At 48.5% G+C, this 27498-nt stretch overlaps 2 protein-coding genes across 5 annotated transcripts in view; one reads left to right on the top strand and one right to left on the bottom strand.

Annotated features, from left to right (window-relative positions):
• LOC130261383 (alpha-2-macroglobulin-like protein 1) overlaps positions 1-18561 on the top strand; it is a 24206-nt gene extending 5645 nt beyond the window's left edge. For 2 of the 4 annotated variants that reach the window (XM_056507665.1, XM_056507574.1), the window contains exons 7-36: positions 255-339; positions 849-969; positions 1080-1197; positions 2032-2141; positions 2487-2657; positions 3081-3305; positions 3413-3476; positions 3992-4137; positions 4290-4439; positions 5270-5467; positions 6117-6204; positions 6815-6968; positions 7755-7983; positions 8338-8461; positions 8636-8757; positions 9141-9192; positions 9588-9671; positions 10037-10213; positions 10519-10600; positions 11461-11617; positions 12183-12257; positions 12402-12573; positions 13022-13236; positions 13517-13732; positions 14100-14215; positions 14874-14964; positions 15253-15321; positions 16533-16635; positions 17298-17339; positions 18382-18561. In XM_056507665.1, the coding sequence (XP_056363640.1) occupies positions 255-339; positions 849-969; positions 1080-1197; positions 2032-2141; positions 2487-2657; positions 3081-3305; positions 3413-3476; positions 3992-4137; positions 4290-4439; positions 5270-5467; positions 6117-6204; positions 6815-6968; positions 7755-7983; positions 8338-8461; positions 8636-8757; positions 9141-9192; positions 9588-9671; positions 10037-10213; positions 10519-10600; positions 11461-11617; positions 12183-12257; positions 12402-12573; positions 13022-13236; positions 13517-13732; positions 14100-14215; positions 14874-14964; positions 15253-15321; positions 16533-16635; positions 17298-17338 (3755 nt within the window). In that variant the 3' untranslated portion in view covers position 17339; positions 18382-18561. Of the gene's footprint in view, positions 1-254; positions 340-848; positions 970-1079; positions 1198-2031; positions 2142-2486; positions 2658-3080; positions 3306-3412; positions 3477-3991; positions 4138-4289; positions 4440-5269; positions 5468-6116; positions 6205-6814; positions 6969-7754; positions 7984-8337; positions 8462-8635; positions 8758-9140; positions 9193-9587; positions 9672-10036; positions 10214-10518; positions 10601-11460; positions 11618-12182; positions 12258-12401; positions 12574-13021; positions 13237-13516; positions 13733-14099; positions 14216-14462; positions 14735-14755; positions 14843-14873; positions 14965-15252; positions 15322-16532; positions 16636-17297; positions 17340-18381 lie in introns of those variants that run through there. The other 2 variants (XR_008841998.1, XM_056507756.1) reach the window with 2 other exon arrangements.
• LOC130261833 (alpha-2-macroglobulin-like protein 1) overlaps positions 14706-27498 on the bottom strand; it is a 24796-nt gene continuing 12003 nt past the window's right edge. Inside the window, exons 18-35 of the mRNA XM_056508470.1 lie at positions 26995-27220; positions 26749-26875; positions 26074-26195; positions 25565-25619; positions 24856-24939; positions 23728-23904; positions 23509-23590; positions 22584-22740; positions 22311-22385; positions 21781-21943; positions 21208-21422; positions 20861-21076; positions 20633-20757; positions 20282-20372; positions 19505-19573; positions 19053-19155; positions 18888-18929; positions 14706-15050 (exon numbers count right to left, since the gene is read on the bottom strand). Coding sequence (XP_056364445.1) covers positions 18889-18929; positions 19053-19155; positions 19505-19573; positions 20282-20372; positions 20633-20757; positions 20861-21076; positions 21208-21422; positions 21781-21943; positions 22311-22385; positions 22584-22740; positions 23509-23590; positions 23728-23904; positions 24856-24939; positions 25565-25619; positions 26074-26195; positions 26749-26875; positions 26995-27220 — 2128 coding nt within the window. The 3' untranslated portion in view covers positions 14706-15050; position 18888. The remainder of the gene's footprint in view (positions 15051-18887; positions 18930-19052; positions 19156-19504; positions 19574-20281; positions 20373-20632; positions 20758-20860; positions 21077-21207; positions 21423-21780; positions 21944-22310; positions 22386-22583; positions 22741-23508; positions 23591-23727; positions 23905-24855; positions 24940-25564; positions 25620-26073; positions 26196-26748; positions 26876-26994; positions 27221-27498) is intronic.

Here is a 27498-nt window from a genome sequence, read left to right as displayed (position 1 = left end):
CCCACTGGCTTTCTCCTCCCCCCTGTCCTCAGGATGGGACTGAGACTGTGTCCCACAGCTGTGCTCTGGGGAGGAGATTCAAGCTGCCCACTCCCATCCCGTTCTCCTAGCTGGGCTATTCCTACCAGGCCCTGTGCTAGTAGTCAGGGAATGAAAGGAGAGACTTTTTTTCTGTAAACAACCACTTAGGAAGGATTGGAGCAAATTAAGTCTTTCTATTCTCACTGAATTATACTTCTCTTGCTTTCACACAGTGTTGCCCAAGTTCAGTGTCTCCATCCAGATGCCTCAGGTGGTCACCATCCTAGAGGAAAACTTCCCCCTCCGCGTCTGTGGCATGTGAGCTGACTTATCGTGGCAGAAGGTGCATTTTTACTGGTTTGGAAAATGCACAGCCATCAATAACTGAGCTCAGAGTGATCTCTGCCAACCCTACCCCCACCCCAAGAGCTGGTACCCTGGCATCCTTTGCTAAGCAATTCTCCTGGACTCTCTCCATATTGTCTCTCCCTGCTTTCTCTGAAAGTGTGGCAGTGCATTCCCTCAATGTAGCACCTCTGCTGTATTGTTAGTGACAGAGTTGTAAGAATAATGGCTCAGCTTGTGGCCAGCACAATATCCCCTAGCCCTGCCTGATGGGACTGATGTTGGCTTGGAGAGAACTCTCCCACCACTGCCTCCTGTCTCAATCTGGTGAGGTCATTTGTACTTCTTGGCCTCCTCTGCTGCGCTGATGACCCATGAACATACTGCAGGCTGCTGGGCTGGATAAAGGATAAAGCTGACATTACTCACTCTTGAGCCAGTGTGTCTGTGTGAGTGCAAGTGCTCTGTGCTCCCTTGGCCAGGTACACCTATGGGAAAGCAGTCCAGGGCAGCGTGAGGGCTGTGGTGTGCCGCAAACACATCCGCTATAACCGGAAATCCTCCAAAGGCAAGCGCAGCATTTGTAAGGATTACACTGGAGAGGTGAGCCCGTGGGACACCCACCCCTCTCCAAAAGGCAGGAAAGAGGGCAGAGAGACAGAGTGCTCTTCTGCCTTCATGACTGGTTAACATGTGCAATTTCATATTCCCAGACAAATGAGGATGGCTGCTTTTCCACTGAAGTGAATACTAAGATTTTCCACCGGAAGCATGGTGATAATTATGATTTCAACCTGGAGGCTGAGGCTTTTCTGAAAGAAAGTGGAACAGGTAGAAAAAACTGATTCTACACTTTGTGAAAAATCTTCTGTTTTACACTCATAAAATGTACTTGTCTTTGGGTTTTTATGTGTAAGATAATTGAGTTCATCCAGTCTTGATGCCTGTTCTGGCAGTCATTTTGACAGACATGGGCAAGAGCTGCTTTTTCTTGTCTTCTCATCACATTAAAAATGTGTACAGAGGTGGGTCAAGCCAGGTTCTCATGTTCTTAAACCATATTTTAGGACAATCCATGGAATGAGATGTTATTCAGAGCAACTAGAGATAACGAAAGCCTTGAATGTGTAGCTCCTCATTAGATTTATCTCCACAGCCCAGATAGGGAGATAAAGTTTATTATAAGGTTCCTTCTCTCACAAGATTTTGCAAAGCTTTTCTTACAAGAAAATGTTTTGCAGCCCCTTACCAGAAACAGTGACACATATTTACTTAACAAACAACTGCAGTGATTTCAGATGGGCACAGGGGACAAGACATCAGACTGCGAACTGACATGGGAAATGCAAGGAAAAATGCTGCCTTCTGGTGGCTGCTGTGAGGAGGGAAGGAGGATGGAAGAGGACAGTTAGGAGTAGGACCATCTTAGAGTGGGAAAGGCTGTTTGAGAACTGACAGAGACCTCCAGCTAGACTGCTGTCATTCTGTCACGTCAGGATGCAGGAGACACTACGGCTGAATGCGTGTGTGTGAGATGACTCCTGAAGTTTCACAGAGAAATTGCAATCTCCTATGAGTGACAGTCCAGCCCTTAACTGAGTTCATCCAGTCTAGATGCCTGCTTAGATATGATATTCACCTGCATGTGCCCCCTGTCTTTCCCAGGGGTGGAGTTCAACACCACTGAAAACTGCAAGGTCACTTTTGACATCACAACTCTCCAGTTCTGGGGGACGAGCTACTACTATCAGCAAGGAGCTCCCTACTATGGAAATGTGAGTGAAAAGGGAAGAAACATGGAAAGCCCAGTGGCTGGCCCTAAGCAGGTGGCAGGCACAGAAGTGCCATAGGGTCCCTTTGTTCTGAGCTGCCCAAAGCTGCCAGCACAATCCTCTGCCCCAGTCCTTTCTTTGACACATCTACCAAGAGGTTATCTGAAGGTGTGACTGCAGGATCTGTGGCTTTGCCAGATGAGATGGCTGCTGCATAAATGGGAAAGGGTTGGAGAGGTTAAAATTCACACCAAGAGTCCGTTTGCAGAGAGGGGGACTGGGACTTCTACTGGGAGGTGGATTTTCAATACTGATGCCTCTGGTTCTCTGACCTCTGCATTGTTACAGCTGGAGCTCAAAAGTGCCAATGGGACACACCTGAAGAACAAGAAGGTGATTCTTACAGTGTCCTATGGGAGCAGGAAGCAGACCAAGACCTACCTCACAGATGACACTGGGATGGCTTCCTTCGTCTTAGAGACATCAGCATGGGACAACAGCAGTAAAGTTATACTACAGGTTAGGAACCAGTTACTGCAAACCAGTGTGGAGCTAAGCAGGTAACTGGAATTGAAATGCATTATAAGGGCAGATCCATGCTAATACTTTATCCAAGTATACCATACAGAAGCCAAGTGTTCAGTGGTTTGATCCAGGGGCTAATATGCTACTTTACATAGTGAAATGACCTGGCTTGCTCCCAGGGTAGCAGCAGCATTGCAGAATTTGAGAGTTCAGCCAAAGCCCCAGTAGTGTACAGCTCCCTGCTCCTGTTTAGGCACTAGTTACCACGAGTGTGGTACAGCAGGCTCTGCAGAAGAGGACTGAGTGAACTTGGCACAGGTGGAAATAGACACCTTACCCTGGGATAGCTCACAGCCCACTTGGTTTTGGTGTAGGAAGAGCTGCCAGAAATGCTCAGACATTTTTGCTGTGCGGCAGGCGAGGTCCCAGCCGGAGGAGTCGGGCGCTCGGCACGTGAAGGTGTCCTACGGCACCGCGGCGCTCCCGCTGAGCGCCTTCCACTCCTCCAGCCGCAGCTCCGTGAGCATCCAGCCCGTGCAGGCAGTGCCAGCCTGCGGGGAGGCGCAGCAGGTCCCTGTGCACTACCAGCTTCTCGCCTCAGAGCTGGGCCGCGCGGCTGCCAGAGCCCGCTTCTACCACCTGGTGAGTGCGGGCTGCGCCTGCGAGGCCAGCTCTGTGCCAAGTGGGTCAGCACAGGGCCCTGGCAGCAGAGGCACTCTCAACCCTCTGTTCTGTTCATTACCCTTCAGGTTATGGCCAGAGGGTCCCTTGTGCATCATGGCCAAACGACAGTGCTTCTTGATCCACCGTCAGGTAAGGGCATCTAACTACCAGGAACAGGTTAAGGATCCAACAAGAAAGTCTTTCCAGCCTAGATGGAGAAGGAGAGAAAAGACATCTGATACTAACAGGAGAACACAGAGCTGGCACAAGAAACCTATAGGAGATATGCAATCTTTTTTCTGTCTTTTAATTTCCTTTTTTTTTATATGCTGATCAAATGGTGAAACTGTCATAGTTTATCTGCCAAGCAGGAAATTATCAAAGACCTCCACAGTAACTTATGGAGCCTCTCTGGGCTCAAGTGGAAAGTCATTTCTCTTCCAAGTGCTCACTGTTGCCAAGGTGTGTCATGATACAAGGTCACTGCTATAAAAACCTCCATCCTGGCCTAGCTGTGGTCTCCCCAGAAGCAAGGCAGAATGGATTCTATCCAAGAATCTGTACAGAAGTATTACAGAGGAAGAGCACATTACTGCTGTAATCTTTGGATTTCAGACTTTCTTGTATCTTGCTATAGTTTTTCAATTTTTTTGTTCTTCCTTTAGGTCAATACAGTGGGGCTTTCAACATCACTCTGCCCACTGACCTCATTTCATCCATGGCTACCCTCTTTGTCTACATTGCCTTCCCTGAGGGACAAGTGGCAGCTGACACCTTCCGTCTGAAAGGCTCCAGCTGCTTCAGGAACCATGTAAGCAGTGCAAAAAACACAGAGGGGCAGGTAGGCTGGAGGGTGGCTAATGATCTGCAAGCTGGCAGTAGATATCCAGCAGAATCCAATAACCTTCCTCATCTTTCCTTCATCTCTCAGTGTCTGCAGCCCCCTTTCTTCTGCTGTTTCAGGTGAAGCTCAGCTTCTCAGACACAGTGGCTCTCCCAGGATCCACTGTCAGTCTCCAATTGCAGGCTGCACCAGGCTCCCTGTGCAGCATCCGTGCAGTGGATAAAAGTGTCCTTCTCCTGAGGCCAGAGGCTGAGCTTTCCAAGGATAGTGTGAGTCACTTCAGTGCTGGCTGTTGCTGGTTAATAAGGCATGGTGGATATACTGACAAGTACTTGAATAGGGTCAGGGCACGGTTTAATGAGAAAAGATGAAGGCCAACATCAAACACCAGCCAAAATTTCCGGTGTCTATAGAGGGTAGGTTATTCTGACATAATAACCCACTGTCATCCCCAGCTACAGCCTGAAGTCACATCCTTGTTAAACTTACAGTGCTTTACCACAGTGGCAAGCAGGAGGCAAGAGGCAAGAGGCATCCATCTCCTGAACCGATTCATGACAGCAGTCTGAAAACACACCCATTTTTTAAAAAATGCCAAACATGGGATAAGCTCCACGTGTTTGTTCCAGCTCGCATGAACCAAACAGCCCTTCCATTCACAGAGTGGGCTCTAAGTGGTGCATTGGCAGTGGAAGGGTCCCTTTACTCCTCTAGACCTTGGTCTAAGGACACCTGAATTGCCTCTTGACACTGTCTTGGTGAATCCAGGATGTGTCTTCAGCCAGACAACAAGCTGTCCAGTGTTCCCCCATGCAGGGAAGGTGTCCTTAGCATTTGCATTGAGTTCACAGATACAATTATTAATCTAGAAGTGGCCACAGTTATGCAGTCATACCCCAGAGAGGCTCATGTTCTTTGCTGGTGCTATATCCAAAATTTGAGAAGGCTCTCCATAAAATTCAAAACCCCTTGGGGCTGTGTTGTTTGTGACAGGCAGGATCTGAACTTGGCCTCTGAGGTCACAGGAAATCTCTGGATAGAAATTAAAATCTACCCACCTCTCACACTGAACTGTACTGTTTTCATTCTCTCTCTACAGGTGCATAATATGTTCAGCTATGCTCAGGAGCAGCTCAGCACCCTCACAGATGTCTACAGTGACTACTGCACTATCCACAAGAGCCCAGGAATCACTGATGCCTCTCAGACCACCCTTTCACCAGGAATGATGTCACCATTCATGTACAACAGTTACTCTTACGCAGTGTCCCAACCAGATGTTTATGAACTTCTGAAGGTAAATCTAATTCCCAGAAAGCCTGAAATATCAAAGCTGAGCCCTTCTGTATCCCAGGCCAGCACTGAGTAGCTTCACAGGTTGTTTTTCCTGTAAATGCTGGTGACTTCACAATCTGAATTTGCTAAGCTTCTGAACTAAGAGATCAATGATGCTCTATGCTCCCAGCACGATAAATTCCCACTGATCAGGCAGATTCCTAGAACCCAACTCCCTGTTAGTTCCCTTTAGACTTTCTAGGGATTGGAAGCAGAGTGGATTGTCAGCCTGTGTCAGAGAAAATTGGAGGTTGGAAAAGCAAAGTACCTGCGAGAAAAGGGGGAAGGGAGAGGAGAGAAAGAATAGTAGAAAGAAAGTGAAGGATAAAGAAAAGCCTGGGTTAGGGTGGGCAGCAAACTGTGGTACCTAAATAATAACTTTGTGTACGAGCATGCACATGCTTGTGGTCACCCCCACAATCCTTTGAGGACCAGGCTATGGGAGCAGGACAGTTTTGCCTTCTCTCCCAATATAAATTTGCAGGTTGTGCTGAGGTGGAATAGCACAGAGTATCTGTGATATGCTGGGAGGCAGGGGAAGAGGCAGAGCCTCAGACACACCAACCCCTCCACAGAAATATACCTTCTTTTCTTCCCCTTCTTTCCTCCAGAATGCAGGTCTAACATTTTTAACCAGCCTTAAAATCAAGTCTCCAATTGAATGCCACATTCAGGACACTTTTGATCAAGACTACATGTGTACATCTCGATTTTTCCTGTTTCTTTGGAGATCATGGGTAACATATAGGCTGCACATGGGCAGCTGAACATGTAGTGTACTTAGGAGCTGGGGATGGCTTACAGAGATGAGTGGGAGGTTGCACAGGAGTTCTGCTCCACAGGGAGAGGGGAAAGGGTGTGGCAAGAGTGTGTCCAGTGCACTGGAGGGCAGAGGGGTGGCTGCAGGGTTCAAACCTTTTTGGAAAATTCAGCTGGTGAACAGGGAGACAATATGGTCAAGGAGGGAAATTGGGCATCCATCTCAGGAAAGAAAATCTGTTTGTAAGACCAGGAAAGGTCTTTCTGGAAACCAGAGGATGAACCAAGTTTGGCATTGGGCAGTATCTAGGCTTTTCTGCAGGGAATGAGAGCAAAACTGTGAGCAGGTAAAATGTCTCATGGGGGGAGCCCATATATACTGAAATTCCCCTGGCCTCCTGGCTTGTCTTGTGGAAAACAATAATGAAGTTGAGGGCAGGGGGGTTTGGGCTGGGAGTGCAAGGGATGGAGAACTGAGCTTTTCTTGCCTGACTTCTATCCTGGTTTCACAGTTGCTCTGCCTTTGAATGAATGTTTGTATTCCCAATAGCTTTTGACGAGCTGACAGACTTGGAGAGCTTGTACCCAGAATCAGATGCTGCTGTTGAAGCTGCTGAGGCAGAGCACACCGAGCTGGGCAGCGAGTCAGCACCAGCACGCACCTGGTTCCCAGAGACATTCATCTGGGCTCTGGTTCCCATCAAGTGAGTAATCACCCACTGTGGCTCCACAGGGACACAGACTTTCTACCTGACACAGTAGAGGGGATGGACAGGAGCAGAGACAGGGCATTATTGCCTTCTGTGCATAAAGTAGAGGAAGGAGGTGTGAAGAAGTGGATAAGGACAATGGATTTTGGTTCTGTTCCTGTCCCTGCTTGAGGTTTTCCAATGCTTCTAGGAATTTAGCATCGCACACTCTTGCAGGATGTAAGAAGCCTCTCCAGATCCATAGCTCAACATTCTATACAAGGCAGATGCTATTAGATCAAGTTGTAGTAAAGTATTCTGTATGCCCAAGGATTGAGATTCCTCAAACTGTTTCCATGTTTGACTGTTCTCATGGTATTTTCTTACATCAGGTCAGAATCCCCCACGTTCCAGCTGTGTGTTGCCTTTTATTCTGTCAATATGCACCACAGAAGAGACATGTCCCATTGTCTCCACACCTTCCCTATAGGAAGTGTCACATTATACTCCATGGTACAGACTGTGTGTATAACACAGACCCCCCCACAGAGCCCTCTGTGCCCACACAAAAGAAGAATTTCAGGTGCAGCACTGCTCAGAAGCAAATTTTGGGTTGCATTTTCCTCTCAAGTCATTCCTTACCCACTATGCTATCCTTCCCATACCTCTGTCCTACTTGCTAGAAATCCCCACACTTTCACATACACTTCCATTTCGTAGTCTGAATTTCTGCATTTGTCTTCCCAAGAGAAATTTTTCCAGGTTGGGGACAAACCCATTCCACTCTTGTTTTCTCCTCAGTGATTCAGGGGCTGCTGAGCTAGCTGTCACAGTACCTGACAGTATCACAGACTGGAGAGCCATGTCCTTCTGCACCTCGGAGAGCCATGGCCTGGGAATCTCGGAGACCGCCAGCCTGCGGAGCTTTAAGCCCTTCTTTGTGGAACCCACCTTGCCCTACTCTGTTTTCCAGGGAGAGTCATTTCCCCTGAAAGTCAAAGTCTTCAGCTACCTGAAGCAGTGCATGGCGGTGAGTGGCTCCCTCCATGAAGATTTGGAGCAGAGGAATGAGTGGAGAATACTTTATTAATAGAGACCCAAACAAAGGGGCTGCCTGCTTAGGCACTGGGCAAGAGACACCAAAGATGTTTTTCAATTTGATTCCACACAGAGTCATCACTGACCAGTTTATTCGTCCCCAGAAGCCAAATCTTCCATGACTGCATGTCCGTAGGACACTGCTGGTGTCCCACAGATACTGCAACAGGCCGTCATCATACTCACCCCTGGCTTCTGGGATTGACTGTTACTTAGATCAAGGACCTGAATGGAAAAACAGCAGCAGCAGCTCTGTAACCTGAACTCCCTTTTGTTTCACCCCTAGCTCCAGCTTAGCCTGATGGACTCGAGGGATTTTGAATTTCTGCATGAAAATGCCAGGTTCACTCTTTGCCTGTGCCCTGATGCAGCAAAAACATTTTCCTGGGATGTGAGGACAACAAAATTAGGTAAGGGATCAAGGGAGGGGCAGGGGTGGGAAGCACTGGCAGAGCTGCTTGAGGAAGCCAGAGCTGGGCTGGAAGGGAGACTGGCCTACTCTGCAGAGCATGAGTGAGCAGCCTGAGCAAACTAAAACATAGGCATAGATGTGCCAACTGGCCTCCTGATGTTTTGTTTTCTAGGGAAGGTGAATTTCACTGTCACTGCTGAGGCGATGGAGCGGGAAGATGTTTGCACGGAGCATACAGCTGTTGTGCCAGAGTCTGGAGGGAAGGACACAGTGGTTAAACACTTGCTGGTGAAGGTCAGGCTGCACTGCAGGGTTCTGGTGAGGTTGGAGCTCAAGACAGTCCAGTGGGTGGCTCTTGGAAGGAAAAGTCAGTTGGGAACTCCGTGGGCACATTTCTCAGGGAGACCAGTCAAGGAGCGATTCTAAGGGTAGATTGGATTGGAGCTCCTCCACTGGATGGGACAGAAACATCAGAACTGCTTGCTGGCAGAGCAATGGGTTCAAAGGCCATGCAGCAGCTTAGAAACCTCCTTCCCAGTACAGGTTCAGTGTTGGCATGGATGTCTCTGCTGTCTGTGTGGCGCCCTTTGCCAAGGCCCACAGGGATAGAAAAGCACAAAGGTGTGGTGCTGCATGGCCACTCTCCCTCCTGAGCTGACCAGCCTTTTCCCCACCAGGCAGAGGGGCAGCTGGAGGAAAAGACCCACACCTCTCTCCTGTGCCCTGAAGGTAGGTGCAGAGGCCCCCAAATACTCTATAACTGGGTCTGTGCTTGTGCACAGAACAAGGAGATTAGGTGGAAGCAGTGTGGTGTTTGATCAACTCTAGGACTCTCTGGAGGAGTGTTGGGAGCAGAAAGTCAGGCATTTTGGAGCTTTTATGGGTAGGCAAAGCCATGCAGCCCTACCCAGTACTAAAAGCTCCTGGCAGCACCAAGCCACAGTCTAACCACATCACAGGCCCTCATCGATGGGTGGCTGGATCTCTGTGTCATCCTCGCTCTTGAATGCAGATGTCACCAACTGATGAGGTGATCCCAGGCCTGTTTACACCATCTCCTGGGGGCACCTGTGACTCTGCCACATTCTTCATGCATGTTGTTCTGATGTTTTTGCCATTTGCAGGAACTTCAGCCTCAGAGACAATCTCTTTCACTCTGCCAGAGAACATTGTCTTTGGTTCAGAGAGAGCCCACATCTCTTTCTTAGGTGAGTTTCTAGAAGATTCTTGGGAAGTAATATTTCTCCCTGCAGGACACATCTCTTCTGGTGCCACTGTGTCTTCTTTAGCAAACAAAGTAATGGAAGGGAATATGTACAGCAAGGTGTGGTACTGTCTTCCAGAGCAGTATCCTATCTTTCCTATACAAGTGTCACTGGATGGATGCATTATTTCACCAAGACAGGGGAAAGACAGCCAAGTGCCATATCACTGTTCCTACAGTCTGTAGACATCAAATGAGCAGAGGTGAACTGAGATCAATGTTAGAAGGTTATCTGGAGAATCTGTGAGACCAGAATTGTGAAATGTAAAGAATACGTATTGCTCCCAAAGCTGTGGTTCTGTCCTACAGGTGACATTATGGGAACAGCACTGGACAACATAGATGAGCTTCTCCAGATGTCCAGTGGCTGTGGTGAGCAGAACATGGTTCATTTTGCCCCAAACGTCTTTATCACACGATATCTTGAAGAAACAGGACAGCTGACTCCAGAAATCAAACAGAAGGCAATTGCCTATCTGGAAAGCGGTGAGTGGATTTCTACTTGCTGAGCTGGTGATGTGCACTACAGTACTTGTGTGGAAGGAGCCTCAGCAGAGGCCTGGTGCTGAGCAGGATTTGTGCAGCATCGCTTGTGTGACGCCCTGGTAATTGTGGCAGTGTAAATCAGGCTAGTGCATGTCAGTGGATCAAGTGGTACATGGCACCCCCTCTGCTAAATTCCTCAGAGATAACACTCTCTGTAATGATCAGCAGGATTGGTGGGGCAGGTTGGCACCTGGAGAACAGGACAGGCACACAGCATCTTCACTAGCCCCAGCCTCTTCCTGCAGGATATCAGCGGCAGCTCCTGTACAAGCACACAGATGGCTCCTACAGTGCCTTTGGGGAAGGAAGTGAGCCAGGAAACACTTGGTAAGCAGCAATATCCAGGCATAACTGAGGAACAGCCTGATCATGCTTAAGCTGACTTGGATTTTGGGAAATCTGGGGAAACTGAGGCGGTCTGAAGGTGTGGAGTTTTGAATAGAAATTGCTCCCGAGACCTTTTGGAAGGTGTCCTGGCTTAAGCCCAGATGGAAATTAAGCACCACACAGCTGTTTGCTCAACACCATTCTCATGCCAAATCCAAAACATGGCACTGTTAACAGCTATTGAGAAGAAATTAACTCCACTCTAGTTGAAACCAGAGCAATATCCATCTCTTACTCTATAACATTTAGTTGTCATGCCAGGTTTCATACTCCCCAGTATGCCATCACTTTCCCTAGTTATCTGTTTTGGTAAATATACAAAATCTTCCTCTTAGTCTATGGAACACCTCTGTCAAATGTGACAATGAACTAACTTGAAGTGCCCTGTTGGATTGTTTGGTTTTGGGCACCCCAAACAAGACTGATTCTAAAAACTTAGCAGCAAAGGCACATTCTTTACAGGTTTTCAGAATGCTTGGTGCCCAAACAGGATTGGGAATGGGTCTGAGTGTGCTCACTAAACGTCAGTCCTCCAGGGCAACAAAGCACCCTGTTGGAATCAGCAGAGCTCTGAAGGTCTGAAGAGTTGAATATTTTCTGTCTTGCTGCAGATGGCTCTGACCTCAAGCTTCTTGGGCTCATGTGCATTGCTTCCAGTACTCCATCTGCACAGGGGCTGTGGCCTGCTGGTATTTCTACAGGGAAAATGTAGTAGAAGACACAGAGACTCTTGTCTCCTCTTAGAGACATGTATCAAGTGACAGTTCAATTCTATTTCCTTCTTCCTTCCTTGGCTCTAGGCTTACTGCTCTTGTCCTGAAGACCTTCAGCCAAGCCCGGGACTTCATCCACATAGATGAACAAAATATAAAGGATGCTGCCAGTGCCCTGATTAAAAGTCAGACTCCATCTGGCTGCTTCAAGAGTGTGGGGAAGCTCTTCAATAATGGTCTGATGGTATGACATGTCCTGATGGTTCATTAGGTACCTCAGAGCTCCTTCACTTTCTGGTCCAGTTTGAGTGCCAAGAACAAATGAACTCTGTTGCAGGAGGAAGGCTCTGAAGTGCCCAGGGTCACCTAGTTAACACTCAGGGTTGACTAGTCTTTCACTTTTTCAAGTTATGATTGATTAAGGTTTGCATTTGATGATGTGCACTTGGGAAGTGAAACAGTGCCCTGCCCTACCTCCATCTCAAAACATAAGACATGCCAGCTTGCAGCAGGGTTGTGGGAACATCAGTTTCCTCTGGCATTGAAATCTGCTACTGAAAATCTTACATTTGGGAGGGGAAAGGGGAATGTCCTCAGCAGAGGGAGAGAGATTGGGGAACCCTGGCAGAGCAGTGCTCTGGTAAGCAGCACCTTTAAAAGTGGATATCAGTCCTGTCACTTCCTTAGGAGAAGGAATAGGACCAGCACTGTTGCCTGTGCTGGCATTTGCTAGGGGACCAGAAGGCACTGGAAAACTTTCCCCTCTCCCTTCTCACAACATCCCTCTTCTGTGTTTTGTGTGTCTGCAGGGTGCAGTGGAGGAAGGCCTGGGGCTGAGCTCTGTGATCGTGGTGGCCCTCGTACGCTCGGGGATGCCTCACTCTGTGAGTAGCAGCAGCAGGAGCAGCTGTGTGGGCAGCCTCTCACAGGAACTGCCTGGGTTCTGCCTTTGGTTCTGCACAAGTGAAATCTGCATTCCCTTCCCAAACACCCTGCCCGTAACTAGAGCGCTTTCCATTGTGTCCTAGGACCCAGTTGTGGGGAAAGCTCTGAAATGTATAAGGGACCTGGTCAATGCTGATCCTGGCAGTCCCAACCTCTACAGCCTGGCACTGGCTGCAAACGCCTTTGCAGTGGCAGGTGACAAGGCCCTCAGGCAGAAAATCCTCAAAAGATTGGATAAGGCTGCCATAATATCAGGTACCACAGACTCTGGGGCAGGAGGGAGGGCCACTGGCAGAACTGTGTGGAAATCCTTGAATTGAACAACCGTGGGAATGGAGGGCAGGAGGGCCAGAGCTTTCTAGGGAGTCCAAAGCTTGCCTATCCAAGCCTCATTTTGCCAAGCTGTCCCAGGTTATATCCCCACTGTGAGACAGATTGTCTAGATGGATGATCTCACAGTCCTGGCCTCCCAGTCACCCAAACCAGGGGAGCTTCATGGGAATTGTGGAGCTCCTCCCCAGCCTGCAGGTCTAAGTTTTTGCTGGGAAAAGCAGGGTGTGGGGAGCAAATAGGGAGCTATGCACATATATCCTGTCCAACTGTACTATATCCAATGTACATGTTTGTTTAATACCTATACACAGAACTCCAGGGTCACTAAATACATTTACACATTCCATAAATGTTCCTACTCCACCTCTAGATGACCAAATATTCTGGAGTCAACAGTCCAAACAGGAAGAAGATTCCCTACCTTGGTATCGAGCTCCATCTGTTGATGTGGAATTGACATCTAGTATCCTCATGGCTCACCTCACAAAATCAAGTTTGTCATCAGATGAAATCAAAAAGGCATCCCAGATTGTGTCTTGGCTCACCAAGCAGCAAAACCCATATGGAGGCTTTGCTTCAACCCAGGTAATCCCCTTGAGCCATCATCATCAGATTTGATGCTGGTTTTTTTTGAGAGCAATGGGTTCTAACAGCCCATAGTAAAAAAAGAATAATGAATAAATTAAAAAAGGATGTATGGATTTACAGGTCCTGGGAGTTACAGATAATCCCATGCTAAAAGCCAAAGGGAAAAGCTCAACCCTTATTGTGCTATAGCTGTAGTACAAGGGAGAGAAAGGCTAAGGACTGGGCATACATAGGAAGCAGGAATCCTACTTTTCCTGATGTTTTTCTCTTTCTTCAGGACACAGTTGCTGCTCTGGAAGCCCTAGCTCTGTATGCAACCAAGATCTTCAGCAAGGATAGCCCTGATCTTCAGGTTTCTCTCACTTCCAAGGAGTTCAGCCAAAACTTCCAAGTAGACAAAAGCAATCGCCTCCTTCTGCAGACAGTGGAGCTGCCAGTCATTCCCCAAGATTACACTCTGCGTGTGCAGGGCCATGGGTGTCTTTTCCTGCAGGTAAGCCCAGCCAGGAAGAAAAAGCCTTGAAAGCCAGAGAGCATCTGACCTTGCTACTTAGCCAACAGTAAATACAAACTGCTGTAGTAACTTGCAAGAATCTGGGTATCAAGGCTGGTGAGGATTACTGTGATCCAACAGGAAGGTAACATCTAGTCCCCAAATGAAATCTGGATCAACTCCATCCAGCCAAAGCAGCTCCTCTCCTCCAAGGAATCCGCCAGGAGCAGTGCACTTACTGGCAGAACCTCTGCTCTCTCTTAACACCAATACAAGACAGCAAACAGTAGCTGAGTAAGGACAAGAATAGTCTCCAGCAACAAACCCCTGCTATGCTCTGCCACCCAGCTGTTTTCTGTCGTGGCAGGCCATCCTGAGGTACCACATCCCTCCGGTAAGGAGCGAGGCCACCTTTGCCGTGTCCGTGCAGACGGAGTGCACCGTGCCCGACGCCACCCGCTTCCCTGTCACCATTCGTGCTCGGTAGGTGACACTCAGTTGTCCCTTTCCTCCACTCTGCTGAGAGGCTTCTGGCACCATACTCTTGCTGGCAGGTCTCCCCTTCACTTGAGGGTCCAAGTGCTGAGGTGACCCCACTGTGCTGTCCCCAGCTGGGTGAGAGGCACAAGGCCCCAGAGGGGTGGCTCAGGCTACAAGACAGTACTCCTCTCTTATCCCATGCCCCTCACCACAAATTCTCCCAAGGTCTGAGGGTCTCACCCCCTTCTAGGATTAGATCTCAAAATGCCAATGATGTGAAGGTCCTGTGGGACTGACACATACTCCTAAGTGTTCCCTCCTCTGCTCCTGGCTGACTGTCACACCACTCTCCTCTGCTGCACTCCTGCCTGGCTTGGGACAGAACTGCCAAGAGAACAGACATAGGATGTGATATTCCCTTCTGTGCCTAAAGAAGGTAACACCAGAAGGCTTCCAAGGAACTTATTCTCCTTGGGACAATTAAAAGCGAGATCAAGAGAAGCACAAAGATTTATTACAGTACAGGAACAGGTATGCTTACAGGAGAAACACTGGAAAGAAAGGCACATTCCTCCACCTGAGTACCAAAGCTGGGCTGGAGTATCTGGAGATCATGGCTCAGAAAGTAACATTAGTGCTGTCCCCTGGGTTCCTGCTGCAGCTACACAGGGAACCGTGTGTCCACCAACATGGTCCTGATCCAAGTGGAGCTGCTGTCTGGATACAGCCCCGTGGCAGGTTCACTGGAAGAGGTGAGACCATGAATTTGTGTCCAGCTGGGATGGGAACAGTGATGTATGTCCATCATGCAGGACTGTATGCTGAAATGTGATCATTCCTGTGGGCAGAGAAACCAGGGTTATTTTCTTCCTAAGAAATCCTTATATTCAAAGTGTCTTCCAAGCTGCACCTTGCTTCTCCCTACATCAACAGCTTCCCTGGCCACATGAATATTTTCCCCATACTCTCACAAAGACAAATACCCCTGAATACTACTTCTTTTTATTAAAGCCTTTCTGATATTTTCCCACTATTTTCAGCTAAAGAAAATGCCTTTAGTGAAGAAAGTTGAAAGCAAAGCTGACCAAGTCGTTCTGTACCTGGAGGAAGTGAGTATAATTTGGGCTAATATCATCCTTAAAGGGGCTATGAACTGACAGCTTTTATTCTTGTTTACTGGTTTCATTACTATTTTAACTATCCAAAGCTGTTGTTCCTGCATACCAGCCACATTTGCTGATCTGGAGAAGTGTCAGTTGGCAGTTATTCATCTGTAGCCCCGTTCCGGAGCTACTTAACTTGAGTGAAACAAGGCAAACTCTCATGTTAGGCCTAGTTCAGAGACTATTGAAAGTCCATATATATGGTGCCTGATTTGAACTGTGGAGTAGTAATAAGATCCATCTAGTAAATCCAAGCAAGCCTGGAATCTTAGAAACCTCTTAAACAGCCTGAACGCACAGAGCGCATGTGACATTGCTCATGGATTTTGCCAAGATTGTTTGAAACTAAACCAGATGTTTGTGTGAACAGAAGTGCTCACTCCACAGCCTCACGAATCAACAGATTAACAACCACTCCAGCCTTTTCCTAGCTCCATGAATACCTAAACAGCACCAGAAATGAGACCTGGTGTGTATTTAAAACTCCAGCATTTCTAGGGAGCGTTTCTGTGATTCTTCATCCTCAGCTTTTCTCAGTAGGCTAAGCTGAGCTGGCCCCATAGGAAATGGGTTAGTGTCATGTGGATGCATTAGGCTTGCAGAGCCGCTGCTTTCATTACATCTACAGCACAGAGCAGAAAGGCAATACAGAGAAATATTTTGGCTCAAGCTGCCAGGAAACACAGGGTGCACCACAATCAACAGCAGGTCATGTAACTACTACCCTCCAACAGATGTTCATTCACAGCTTGTATCTGTCTGCTTAATGGTGAGGGTTATGTGAGACTGGAGAAAAAGAGCTGATGTCACTGTGAATAAGAAAGTAGCCACTGAGGCAAGGTGCATGAAGGAGCTCAGAGTAGAGCTGGATGGGAAGGTGGGATTGGTGGGGAACACTAACACTCCATTTAGTAGTGCACACTGACTCTGCAGGTTTTTGATGTTCCTCATGAGCTGAGTTAAATTTGGTGACCAAAAAGGGGAGATAGTCACAGAATGGGAAGTGAAGGATATTTCTGAGATGGACTAGAAAGCAGAACACATCTGTTACAGGGGTGAGGTGTCCACAGAGCCTGAATGCAAGCAGGTGCAAAAGGTTGTCTAACAGGACTTTTCTGCCCTTTTCTGTTTTTAATCCTCGCATTTCTTGGTCTTAGCTGACTAGACAGCCTCAAACCTACACTTTCCTGGTGGAGCAGGACATGCAAGTGAAGGATCATAAACCAGCTAATATCAAGATCTATGATTACTATATGCCAGGTGAGCTCAGATGCTATACTGCAAAAACCACCCAAATGTACTTCTGGAAAGAAAATTTCTGAATTTTGTTGAGTCTAAGACAATACCATCTCTGACATGGTTATCTGACTGTCCCTTAGAAGCTCTCTAGGCATGAACTTAACCGGTTGGTTTTCAAAATGGTAGGTCCTCCTCTCTCTGGCTCCAGAACTTGCAGGCCTGCAGCTGGTCTGTAGAACCACCAAGGGTCTGGCTCTCCCAACAAGGAGCTGTGCTTTTGAACACTTACTTTGTGGGAGACAGCAAAGGCAGAGGGACCATAGTGAGGGGATGACCCAGAAAAGTAAGGGCTCCCTTAAAAAATAACACCAAAATCAACCTGCCCTCTGTTCTGCGGGGTTCCTAGTGGGAAGAAAAGCTAGAAATGTGTCAGGGATTGCTATTCCTTCAGAAAGTGAGGAATTCATAACTGTGATGAGCTCTTCAGTACTTGCAGCCTCAGGCCTTGGGTGAACCAAGCTGCAGTCACGGCCACACACCTCTGGTTTCGTGTGTCAAGGAGAGGGGAGCTGTAGCCTGTAAACCTAGGGAGCACCTCTCCTAGGAACAGTGGCACAATGCTGGATTGCTTTTGTGGGTTTTTGTCAATGTGTCTCACCAGCACTTTCTTTCTTGCCTTCCAGAAGAAACTGCAGTGATGAGCTACAGTGTCCCGTGCGAGTGAGGTGAGGACCCAACACCTCTTTTGTTATCAAAGGGGTGGTCCTGAAGAATATGGAAAGGGTGGGAGATGCAGGCAAAGGCTCTTGGTCAAGAAACTTGCCAGACTGCAGGTCCAGGGTAGGAAGCAATTTGCAATGCCAAGTAAGGGTTCCTGTTTCCCAGTGGTTAAACTGAGGGGAAGAGAACTAAAGTAGAAGATTTGATGTGACAAGACCATGACAAAGTTGGAGATATATTCCAGAAAACAAGGACTGCGTGTACCAAGTACTATCACCAGTCTTGGCTCTTTGCATCAAACACACTTTATTCAAGTCACCACAGTTCCTTTTCCTGGCACTTTCCCTGTAGTTTCACATCCCTCCAGCCCTATGCTCACAACGTGCCACACTCACATTTACTGCAAAGCCTGGCTCCATTTCAGTGCCAAGCCTTTCTCCATCTCAGCCTGGATTCTGATTCACACTAGGGAATGGACACCTGCCCATCCTCCTTCCAGGCTGAGCAAAGACAAAGCTTAAACTTGACCAGCACCTGCCCCTGCTCTAAACTTTCCTTGCACAGACATGCTTTCCTGCCCACAGCCCACACAACTGGGAAAAGCACCTGCTCCATGAATCACCTGCAGGGGAGGCACATGGCCCTGTCCTGGGATGTCTGCCACAGCCTCCACACCCTTACTGGAGATTCTGACATAGGCTTTGTATAGATAAAGTGAGAGAGAATCTTAGGTCATAAAATATTCTGAATTGGAAGGGACCCACAAAGATCATGGAGTCAGCTCCTGTCCCTGCACAGGACACCCCAAGAGTCACACCATGTGCCTGACAGCCCTGTCCAAATGCTTCTTGAATTCCAACAGTACTGTGACCACCTCCCTGGGGAAACCTGTTCCAGTGCCCAGCCACCCTCTGGGTGATAAAAGCTCTGTCTTTCTTGGGCTAACAGTACCATTTGGTCACAAGGTGCAAAAAAGGTCCCTAAGTTCCCAGTGGTTAGTTTTAATACTTCAGGAACTATTTTTTTCCCCCTTTATTGTCTTCACAGGAACCAGTATAGATTCCCCCCTCTGCAGTCTCTGTCCATCAGTCCTTTGTCATGCCTGCCAACTGTCACCACATGGAGATATGAAGAAAAGAGAAAAGGCTTGGAATTTCCTGCTGAGCAGTTAGTTTCTGGAAGGCTCAGACTGTGTGGTGTCTTATTAAAAGTAGAAGACTAGAACCATCTGATTGAATGATTATTGAGGTTTACTGTTTTTCTCCCAAACCAGGAAAATTGCATTTAAGAGCAGCTGGGAAAAATAAGTTCTCTACTTCTGCTCATGTACAAAACTCTGCCTCTCCACCTGCAGAGGTGCACAGGAGGAGATAGAGTATCAAAAAAACCTGATCCATAGACCTAGAAACAGATACTTCCTGTTTCTAGCTGGCTACATTTTCCCCACTGCTTACCATTCCCCTGCCTGTCTTTGCTTGTATTCCATGTTTCCCACCCAAGACCCACCATTTCCTGATGCCACTGTTGGTGTCACACAGTAACTTGCTGCCTACCTCAACTACAGACAGCACGGTATTCAGCCAAGGCTCGCTCCTCTGCAAAAGGAAATGAGCAAGGTGATTATACATGGATGCACTCAGAGCATCCATATCTCTTCCCAGCCAGAGAATCAGGAACCCAGCTCCCCACCCCCAAAAAGTAAGAAATCTGCGACCCACCTGGCTGGTAGTAATCATAGATTTTGATGATGGCTGGTTTCAGGTTCTTCACTGGAATTACTTGTTCCAGTTGTAGAATGAAAGTCTGAGATTCATCATTGAGCTAATGGAGATGGAAGGAAATTAGCAAGGAAGGGGAGAAAGATGTCACAGCATCATCATCTTCCCTGATTTGAATGTTTTCCTGCACTACATTTCTTTAATCCATTCCTGCACTACATTTCTCTAATCCATTCTTTACTGCATTAGAGATTCTGGACTTTAAAATTGAGTATTGTGTGGAATAGCACTATTCTAATCCAATGACAATGAAATTGGACAAACTTCCTCTGCTCCAAATTCTACTTGTGTTCTTTTCTTACCTAGACCAGCCTCAGGCTTCTCACACAGCTCCTTGTCCTCTGACCTTTTGCTCTCACTGTGCCACACCAAATGCTTTTGTTCTCACTTACCTTCTCCAGATAAATGTAGACCACATTATCTTTCACTTCTGTTTTCTTAACAATGGTTCTGTTCTCCAGCTAGGTTAGGAAACAATAATATAATGAAATTTGTGAGCATTTTCCTTAGGGATTCCTGACCTGAGGCACCCAGCATTTTAGTGAAGGGAAAGTATGGAGCTGGACACTGTGTGGAACTGTGCTTTTCTCATGCCTAAGGGCTTTAGTGGTCCCTCTTGGACACTCCTTGTGAGCATCTCATGTATGAGCCACACTGACCCTGCTCAGGGCAGAGGAATCTCCCCCTCTGGTGACCAAAGGCTGTGTAGGTAGTACATATGACTGATATGTTGGTCAGCAAAGGGGTGCAGGCACCAGTAGAGATTCTTATTTCATCTCACTGAGTATTCAATTGCTTTTAAAGACCTGCATGGGGGCTGAGATTTAATTTATGATTTAATTGGAAAACAAAATAATCTTTTTAGATAGAACTAGAGTAGCTCTGAGAAATCCTGTCTTGGAATTTCTGACAAACAAATCCCAGTGTTAGCACACCCAGCAGAACACTTTGTTCCTGGCCAAGTCCAAATACTGTCAGTGGGAGAAGCTGAACCACCTCTAATCTCCCTTGTTGGGCTATAGGAAAACAAAAATTTGTGGTGCAATTGCAGCAGCAAAGGTCTCCTGCAAATTTAGCTACAGCCTGACCTGAAATGAACAATTCTCAACAGGAGTAAGCAAACAGGATCCATTTACCACAGCTGGGTTTTCTTATTCCAAAGTTCTTACCAACATTCTGGATCTGGAAGTCATGACAAATCCGGATAGCAGGGAGACTTCTATGATCACCATGTTGGATGTGACTCTGCTGCCGATGTAGCTGGAGAAGAAAAAACAGACTCTGTGAGGAAAATGCCCTCCACCACCAGGCCCTGATCCCCATCTGGGATGGGGGCACAGCACCCACTGCTCCCTGTCACAGGAATTAGCCAGCCCCCTCCCTCTCCAAGCCTTCCACCTGTGCGATTCACCCCATCCTGTCCACCCAAGGGCCGGGTCTCTCCATGGGAGCCCTGGCTGTCCTGGCTGCTGTGCCCCAGCTGCCTCCATGCTGCTGAGGGGGAAGCAGCCCACGCTCACCTGGCGAGGATGCGGGCGGCGAGGCTGCGCGGGTTCGGCTGGCTGCAGTTGGCCAGCTCCGTGCCGACACGCAGCGTGAAGGTCACGGCCGCCCGCGGGGAGGGCTCGTGGTACCGCAGCACTGTCTGCAGGCCAAGGGCCGGGACAGAACGGACAGGCCGGGCCTGGTGTCATGCAGGAGAAGAGGCAGAGTCCTCTCCTCCCTGCACGCTCATCCCGGCTCCTCACCTGGGCGAGAACACAGCTGCTGCCCTGGGCCTGCACCAGGAACTGCCCCGGGAGCTCCACCAGCGCTGCCCGCTGCACCAGCAGCCGCTTCTGGCGGCTGACCGGGAACGCCTTGCCCAGGGCCCTCTGCGACCGCACCCTCACCACCGCCTGCCCCCACGCGCTGAACGTCCGCGCCGCGAACTTCGCCAGGGCTTGCACGGCCACAACCGTGTCCTGGAGAGGGACAGACAGACAGCCGTCCTCTGGCGGCGTCAGCCGCAAGGACGCTGGCTGGGAGCAGGAAGATCCCAGGAGGGCTTGACTGCCAGCCCAGGGCACGGGGGAATCCACGTGCTGCTGCTTACCTGTGTGGAGGCAAAGCCCCCGTGGGCGTTCTGCTGCCGCGCCAGCCAGGCCGCAATGCCGGCTGCGGCCGTCATGTCCCCTGCGTGCACCCGCGGCTTGGATAGGTAGGCCAGCAGCACGTAGGCCGTCAGCTCGATGTCCCCGGGCTGAGCGCCGGGCCACAGGCCTGTGGAGGCTGGAGAGCTTGGCCTGGGGCTCCAGTGGATCTGTCCTCCTGCAGCAGGAAAAGGATTATCAAGGCTCTTTAGGGTTTCTGAGGGAACAAACCCCACAGTGCTTTCAGGGTTCCTTCAGCACATTCCCTGTACTCAGGCCAGGATTGCTATATCGAATTTACTCTCCAAGGCTTCACCTTGTTTTAGCTCACAGACCTACCTCTTCCCTCAAAGGGATCTTGAAATACCCCAGTCTGAGGAAGCTATTTCTAAGTCACAGCTTGTGAAATACCTTATTGTATTTTCAGTCACACAATGCAGTTACTGCACAAATATAAGGAATATATATAAATACATATATAATTTTTGACTGCTGTGGCTGGGCATGTGTTAGTCCAGAATCCCATCAGGCAGCACCTGATTTGATGGCCTGTTCCTCCAGTTTGTACAGCAGCTCCTGAGTTGTCTCATAGTCCCCAGCCAGGGCAAAGGCATAGGCCAGCAAGGCTTCTGTGTAGATGTTGGTGATGTTGTGAACCACCTTCTGCAGGCAGTGGAGAGTAGTCTGCATCAGCTTGCCCTGTGTTGGGAGGAGACACGTGCCAAACTCTGACAGGGGTGAAACAGGGGGCTGGGGAACTCATTCCAGGGAGCCACACTATGTCTTCCTAACATAGCTCCAGAGAAACCCATTAAATTACAGACTGTCTTCAGAAAACAGGCAGTGCAGCCCTGGTGTGCACTGGGAGCCATCACCACCAAGCACTACTGTATCAGGTCATTTTCACAACACTGACTCTTTTGAGGGCTGACTTCATCATTTGACCAAACATTGACTCATTGCCAGAAGTTCCCTCCCAGTTCATGGCCTGGAGAGCACCAGAATCACAAATTGGTTTATCCCCCAGGAGAGCAGGAGGGAGCAGGAGTGAGCTGAGCATGCTCACCTGCAGTGGCAGACCCATCTCCAGCAGTGCTACAGTGACATAGGCCCCCAGAGAGATTCCATCATCCATGCTGCCCTGTGAAGGGAACACATCTTTCACTCTTATGGGGTGTTAGGAGTGCTCACTCCTCAGAAAGAAAAGCATTGCTCTCATATTTTCCCTCCCTTTATGTCTTGCACAGATTGCAGAATGACTTTCTAGGATTCTACATCTGCTGTCACAAACCTGTCCAGTCATTCCCCAGCAGTGCTCCCTGCTCTGGCCCACCATTACCTTTAGGGAGGAGTGAAAAAAGTTCCCTTTGGTGGCAAAGCAGCCACTGGGGAGCTGGTTTTGCTCTAGCCAGTGTAGGGCATCCTGGATGTTCTTGTCGTCTACATAGATGTATTTTCTGGCTTGGCCAAAATTCTTGAGTACAAAAGCTGTCAACCTAGGAAGAGGATGAGTTGTGAGAAAAAGAGGCAAACAAAAAAATAAAAGGCAAAGAGAAAGTCAGAGGCCTCCTGGTGCTTGTCCCTGAACTAGTGACATAGTGGAGGTACAAAAAAGAGTAATTTTCATAACGAAAGTAAATCTAAAAGTGGAAATGGTCCACAAGACCCACCCCAGTGGCTCCTCTCCCTGCCCCTGTCTCCACAAATATACTACTTATGTACTACTTAGTGCTTTACCCAGTCCTTCAGCAGGTGAAAACCTTCCTACTCCTTCTACTTTTACCTGTTCTACTTCATCTCCCCCAAATTACTAGAGACAATCTGGAATTCCCCATTTTCTTTCTCCCTTCCTTTCCCCATTTGTCTTAGCAAAGCCCTATAGGTGTAAACTGTTCCAAGGCAGCTCCTCTCCACTCACTGAGGAGAGGATTTTTTATTGCTCTCACCTGATTTTTTCCAATCATGTGTGCCCCTCTTAGCTGCCAGGTCACTAGCAGCATGACCTGGTGTTGTCTGTGGGCCAACAGCAGGGACATAGAGACCAAAGAAAGACCTTTCATTCCCTTTGCTGTTCCATTTCCCCAGAAACTCTGCTGCCCTGCCTGACTGCTTTTTCAAGTGGCTCGAGTGCCTCAGACTCTCCCTATCAGAGTTCCTTCTGTCTCCATCCCAAAGAAGGAACATCTTGCCAGCTTTCTCAGATACATTAGGTGCTCAGACCCAGACAGCAAAAATCAGAAGTGCAGGATGTTTGCAGTGCTTACCAAGTGTTTCCTTCTCCATCCTTCTCCCCAAAGAAACTGTAGGAGCCATCTCTGTGCCTGTAAAGAAGTTGTGTCTGATACCCTGGGGAGATGGGAACAGTGATTAATATGGCACAGCAGCACGGAGGAGACAGTGCTGACAGAGTGGGTGCCAGGGCAAGAGTTGTTATGTTGGGCACAGGGGAAGGCAGAGGGGCAGGGTGGCTCTGCTGTACTCACCTTTGCGCAGGAATCCTGTTGCCCTGTCCTTGATCTCGGGGCTCAGCTGCCTCGTCTTCTCCAGGTACTGCAGCATATAGACAATGGGGGCAAACAGCACCATGTTCTGCTCCCCACAGCCGTGGGGCAGCTGCACCAGGTGGTCCAGGTTCTGCAGTGCCACCCCCATGAGGTCGCCTTGAAGCCAGGGTGTAAGAAACAAATAAAGTGTAAGTGATTTGAGGTGCCTTTTCAGCCAGGCAGGGGATAATAGTGCTTTATCTCAGCAGGGGGAAAGCACTGGAGAAAGGAGGAAAGAGGAGTAAACAACTGAGTGCAAGATGGAGAGTGGTGATTGTTTTGCCTCTTTCCAGCTTGTCATCATGACTACTCTGTGGACTCCCTGGAGAGCTTCCCCTTATCAGCTTGTGCATTCTGAAGAGCTCCAGCTATAACAAATACTGTTTGTAAAAGGCTATGAGTAGAGCTGCACCTGCTCAGTCTGTGTTATATAGACAAGCAAATATAACAGCACTCAGGAAAAGGTTGAAATGCTTCTGGTCTTTAGCCAGGCCTGTTCTACCTGGCCATATGACAAGCATCAAAATGTGAGGAAGCCAGCAGGGGTGCTACTCAGATGGTGTGAAAGTGTCTATATATCCTTCAGCCAGTCAGAAAAGCCTCTGTTGGGGTTCTGTTGCACAATATTCATGGCTACTTATGCCAGGCCTGGCTTCATACCAGTTCTGGCCTGCAATACCAACAGATGTATTTAATGGTAGTTATGGTCAGTCCCAGTGCCCTCTCCAAAACATTCTTTTGCAACTTTATAATGCTGAGAAAGATTTCTTCTCTCAAGGAGCTTCTACTGTAGCGTGGTTTTGAGCTTTATAGTTTGTATCTACACAGAAATAGCCAAGGTCCTAGAGTCTCTGCTCCAAGGTCCTAGCTAGAAAAAGAAGGATTATTCTCCTGTACAGATTACCCTTCCCATGAAAGACAAAAATCTGAAAGCCTGGTGTTTACAGGGAATAGAAACGCAGCATCCTCTCTTTTGGGCAGTTTCATGTCAAGTGGAGCCTCTGACACCAAGTTAAGCCTTGCTCTTTGGTACCAGCAGCCTGTGAGCCCACAGTAGAAGTCACTTACCTGTGATAGAAATGGAAGCCCTGGCAGATCCCTTTACTACATTGTCAGGGAGGCGAAGGGACACAGGTTCTTCAGCCATATTTCCTGTTAACAGTAGGATAAAAGGTGCAGCATGAAAAACCAAGCCAAAAGCCTCTAACTGGAGAGACAAGACTGGCCCAGGTGAGTGGGACACTGCTTAAATCCTGCTCACAGACTGTCCTGGTCATTGTACCAAGGTGCATTGCCTGGAAACTTTTCAGATTAGGCCAAACAAGAGAGCTGCTGGTGGGGCCTAGGACCCACCAAGCTTCACTTCAGCTCAAATCACTGCACTTCAGAAAGCTCACAAGAATCACAGCTGGACATCACTCAGCTGGAGGACATCCTGGTGAGATTTAAAGTGCTGCAGGGATGGGCTGGGAGGGATGGAGCCCCACTCACTGGTGACTATCAAGCCCCAGGAACATCCAATGGCTGCACTGTGGGAAGGAGGCTACAGAGCAGGATTTTGCCAGTTATACTCAGCAGCAAATTCAGTAGGACAGCACATATGGGAGTAATATTTCTTATTTGTTTGTGTCTGATAGGAAGTGAAATTTCCTATGTGAAAAGTAACTTCAAAACATTCTTTCATGATACCTCCCATAGTTTAGTTTTACTCTCAGATGTAGTTATTCCAGGCTGCAGAACCCACTCAGGAGGCACATACCTTGTCTTAGGCACATACCTCCTCTTGGGCACAGAAGGGAGCTGTAAGACTTCTCCACTAACACACCCTCTGGCTGCCAGGCAGAAACACGCACATGGGACAGGAGAAACACAAATACACGTAAAATTCCCAAATGACAGCAACATTTCAGAGCCAGTTCAAGTCTGAATTCAGAGGTCAGGGACTCCACCCTCCTCATTTTTGGCAGGTCTGCCTGCTTCACTGCTCAAAGCATCACGAGTAAGCTCGAGGGACAGGACTCTCTGGCCAGCGAGCACGTACAAAAGCTCAGGCAAAGCATGAAAAGGTACAGGGAGAAACATAGATGTGGGAACACAGCTCAAGAAAGAGTACTGCAGGAATAGGCTTGGTTAGGTCCTGGGAGAAATAAAGTGAACTAAGCCACAGCTTTGGTATACTATTGCTGGCCAAAATTTGAGGTGATAAAACTATTTATCCCACCCCAGTCTGCCTTCCCCCTTGGGCAGGGATATCATAGAGAGAAGTGAGGCTGTTCTCATACTGACCTGGACCAGCAAGTGTTTGGTGAGTGTGTGCCTCCCCCTCACAGCAGCTGGCAAGGGCTTTCTGCCCCCACACCGTGACATGGTGTCCAGTGCTTCTGTCCTCACTGAGATATTCAGAGTCCCTAGCAAACAAAGTCAATAGAGTCCTTTCCTTATACCTGTGGCCAAGTGGAGTAAACTTACTTTAACTAACTTGGAGATGGTTTGGCTTGTTGGTCTTCATGGTCTTGGTGGTTTGGCCAATAAAGGTGAGCCAGCCAGTGCTGACAGCTTGTTAGACACCCTGAGCTTGAGGAAACTCAGAAACATCTCACCAGCAGTGACTTCATTGCTGCAATAGGACAGAACCTCCAGCAGCCCTTGGAGCCCAGCATGCCCTTCCCATTGGATATGAAGCACAGGACCAGCAATACAAAATTCCCCCACCCACATCCATGCAGCCTCTTCCTCCCCAGTTGGTTCCCACAGCCCTCTCTTCAGGGGTTCCTGCCCTCTCTGGTGAGTCTGTCTACGAAGAGAGAAAGAAGGCAAACATTATGGATTGCATGTTTGCACCATTAATAACTAATTTCAGGATTCAGAGGATACATGGCTCTGCCAAATTTTCTGGACCTCCCACGGTCTTTCACTTTAGTTTTAGGGTTCCTTATCACCAGTCCCTTTTTGCTGCCATACCCAGTTGGACTGCTGTGACATTCCACATGAAGGTCTTGGACTCCTCTGCACACAGACATTCCTTGTCCCTACAAGTCTGACATGGCTCCACCTGGAAGTCTGAGGATTTAGCCAGGGCCACCTGGATCTGAGGGAATGACAGATGTGGGCGAGTGACTGCACAGCTCAGGTGAGATGGCTCAATAAGCTCTAAAACTGGAGGGCAGAGCTGTCCCACACAGTGTTACCTGTGGCACAGGCACACACCTGTATGCACTGCTGCAGGTAGCTGAAGACAGTGGCTTTCACCAGGAAGGTCTCTCCACGGATGACAGAATACGGCAGCGTCACGTCCACAAAGAAGGGCTGAACTGTTCTGAGGCTCGTGGTGGGGGCAAGGCCAAACCCCCTCCCAGCCAAGCAGAACATCTTGACTTTCCACTCTGCAGCAGCAGCAGGTGCTGTGACTGAGACATTCCTGCTGCCATTGGAGCTGAGAGGAAGAGAGAACTTGCATGGAGAGATTCATCTGCTAATGGAGAGGGAAGGAGATGCAATGAGGAGTGCTCATGGTCCTGCTGAGGGAGGTGACACAGCTCCTCATGCTTGGACCAACCTCTGCTGTATTGCCAGTGACACTTGCAAGGCATTTCTCAGCATTTTTTTCTCTAGAGCCATAAACCCTCTTTAAATGGAATCAGTAATGGCTTTATGTCCTTCTCCTGAGCAAAATACTGCCCAAGCATTCCAGCTCTGTACACTCGTGGTGGT

This window comes from Oenanthe melanoleuca, chromosome 1, assembly GCF_029582105.1.
Source record: "Oenanthe melanoleuca isolate GR-GAL-2019-014 chromosome 1, OMel1.0, whole genome shotgun sequence".
NCBI classification, from domain to species: Eukaryota; Metazoa; Chordata; class Aves; order Passeriformes; family Muscicapidae; genus Oenanthe; species Oenanthe melanoleuca.
The sequence above is the reverse complement of the archived record's forward strand: the minus strand, read 5'-3'. Positions and strand labels throughout refer to the sequence as shown.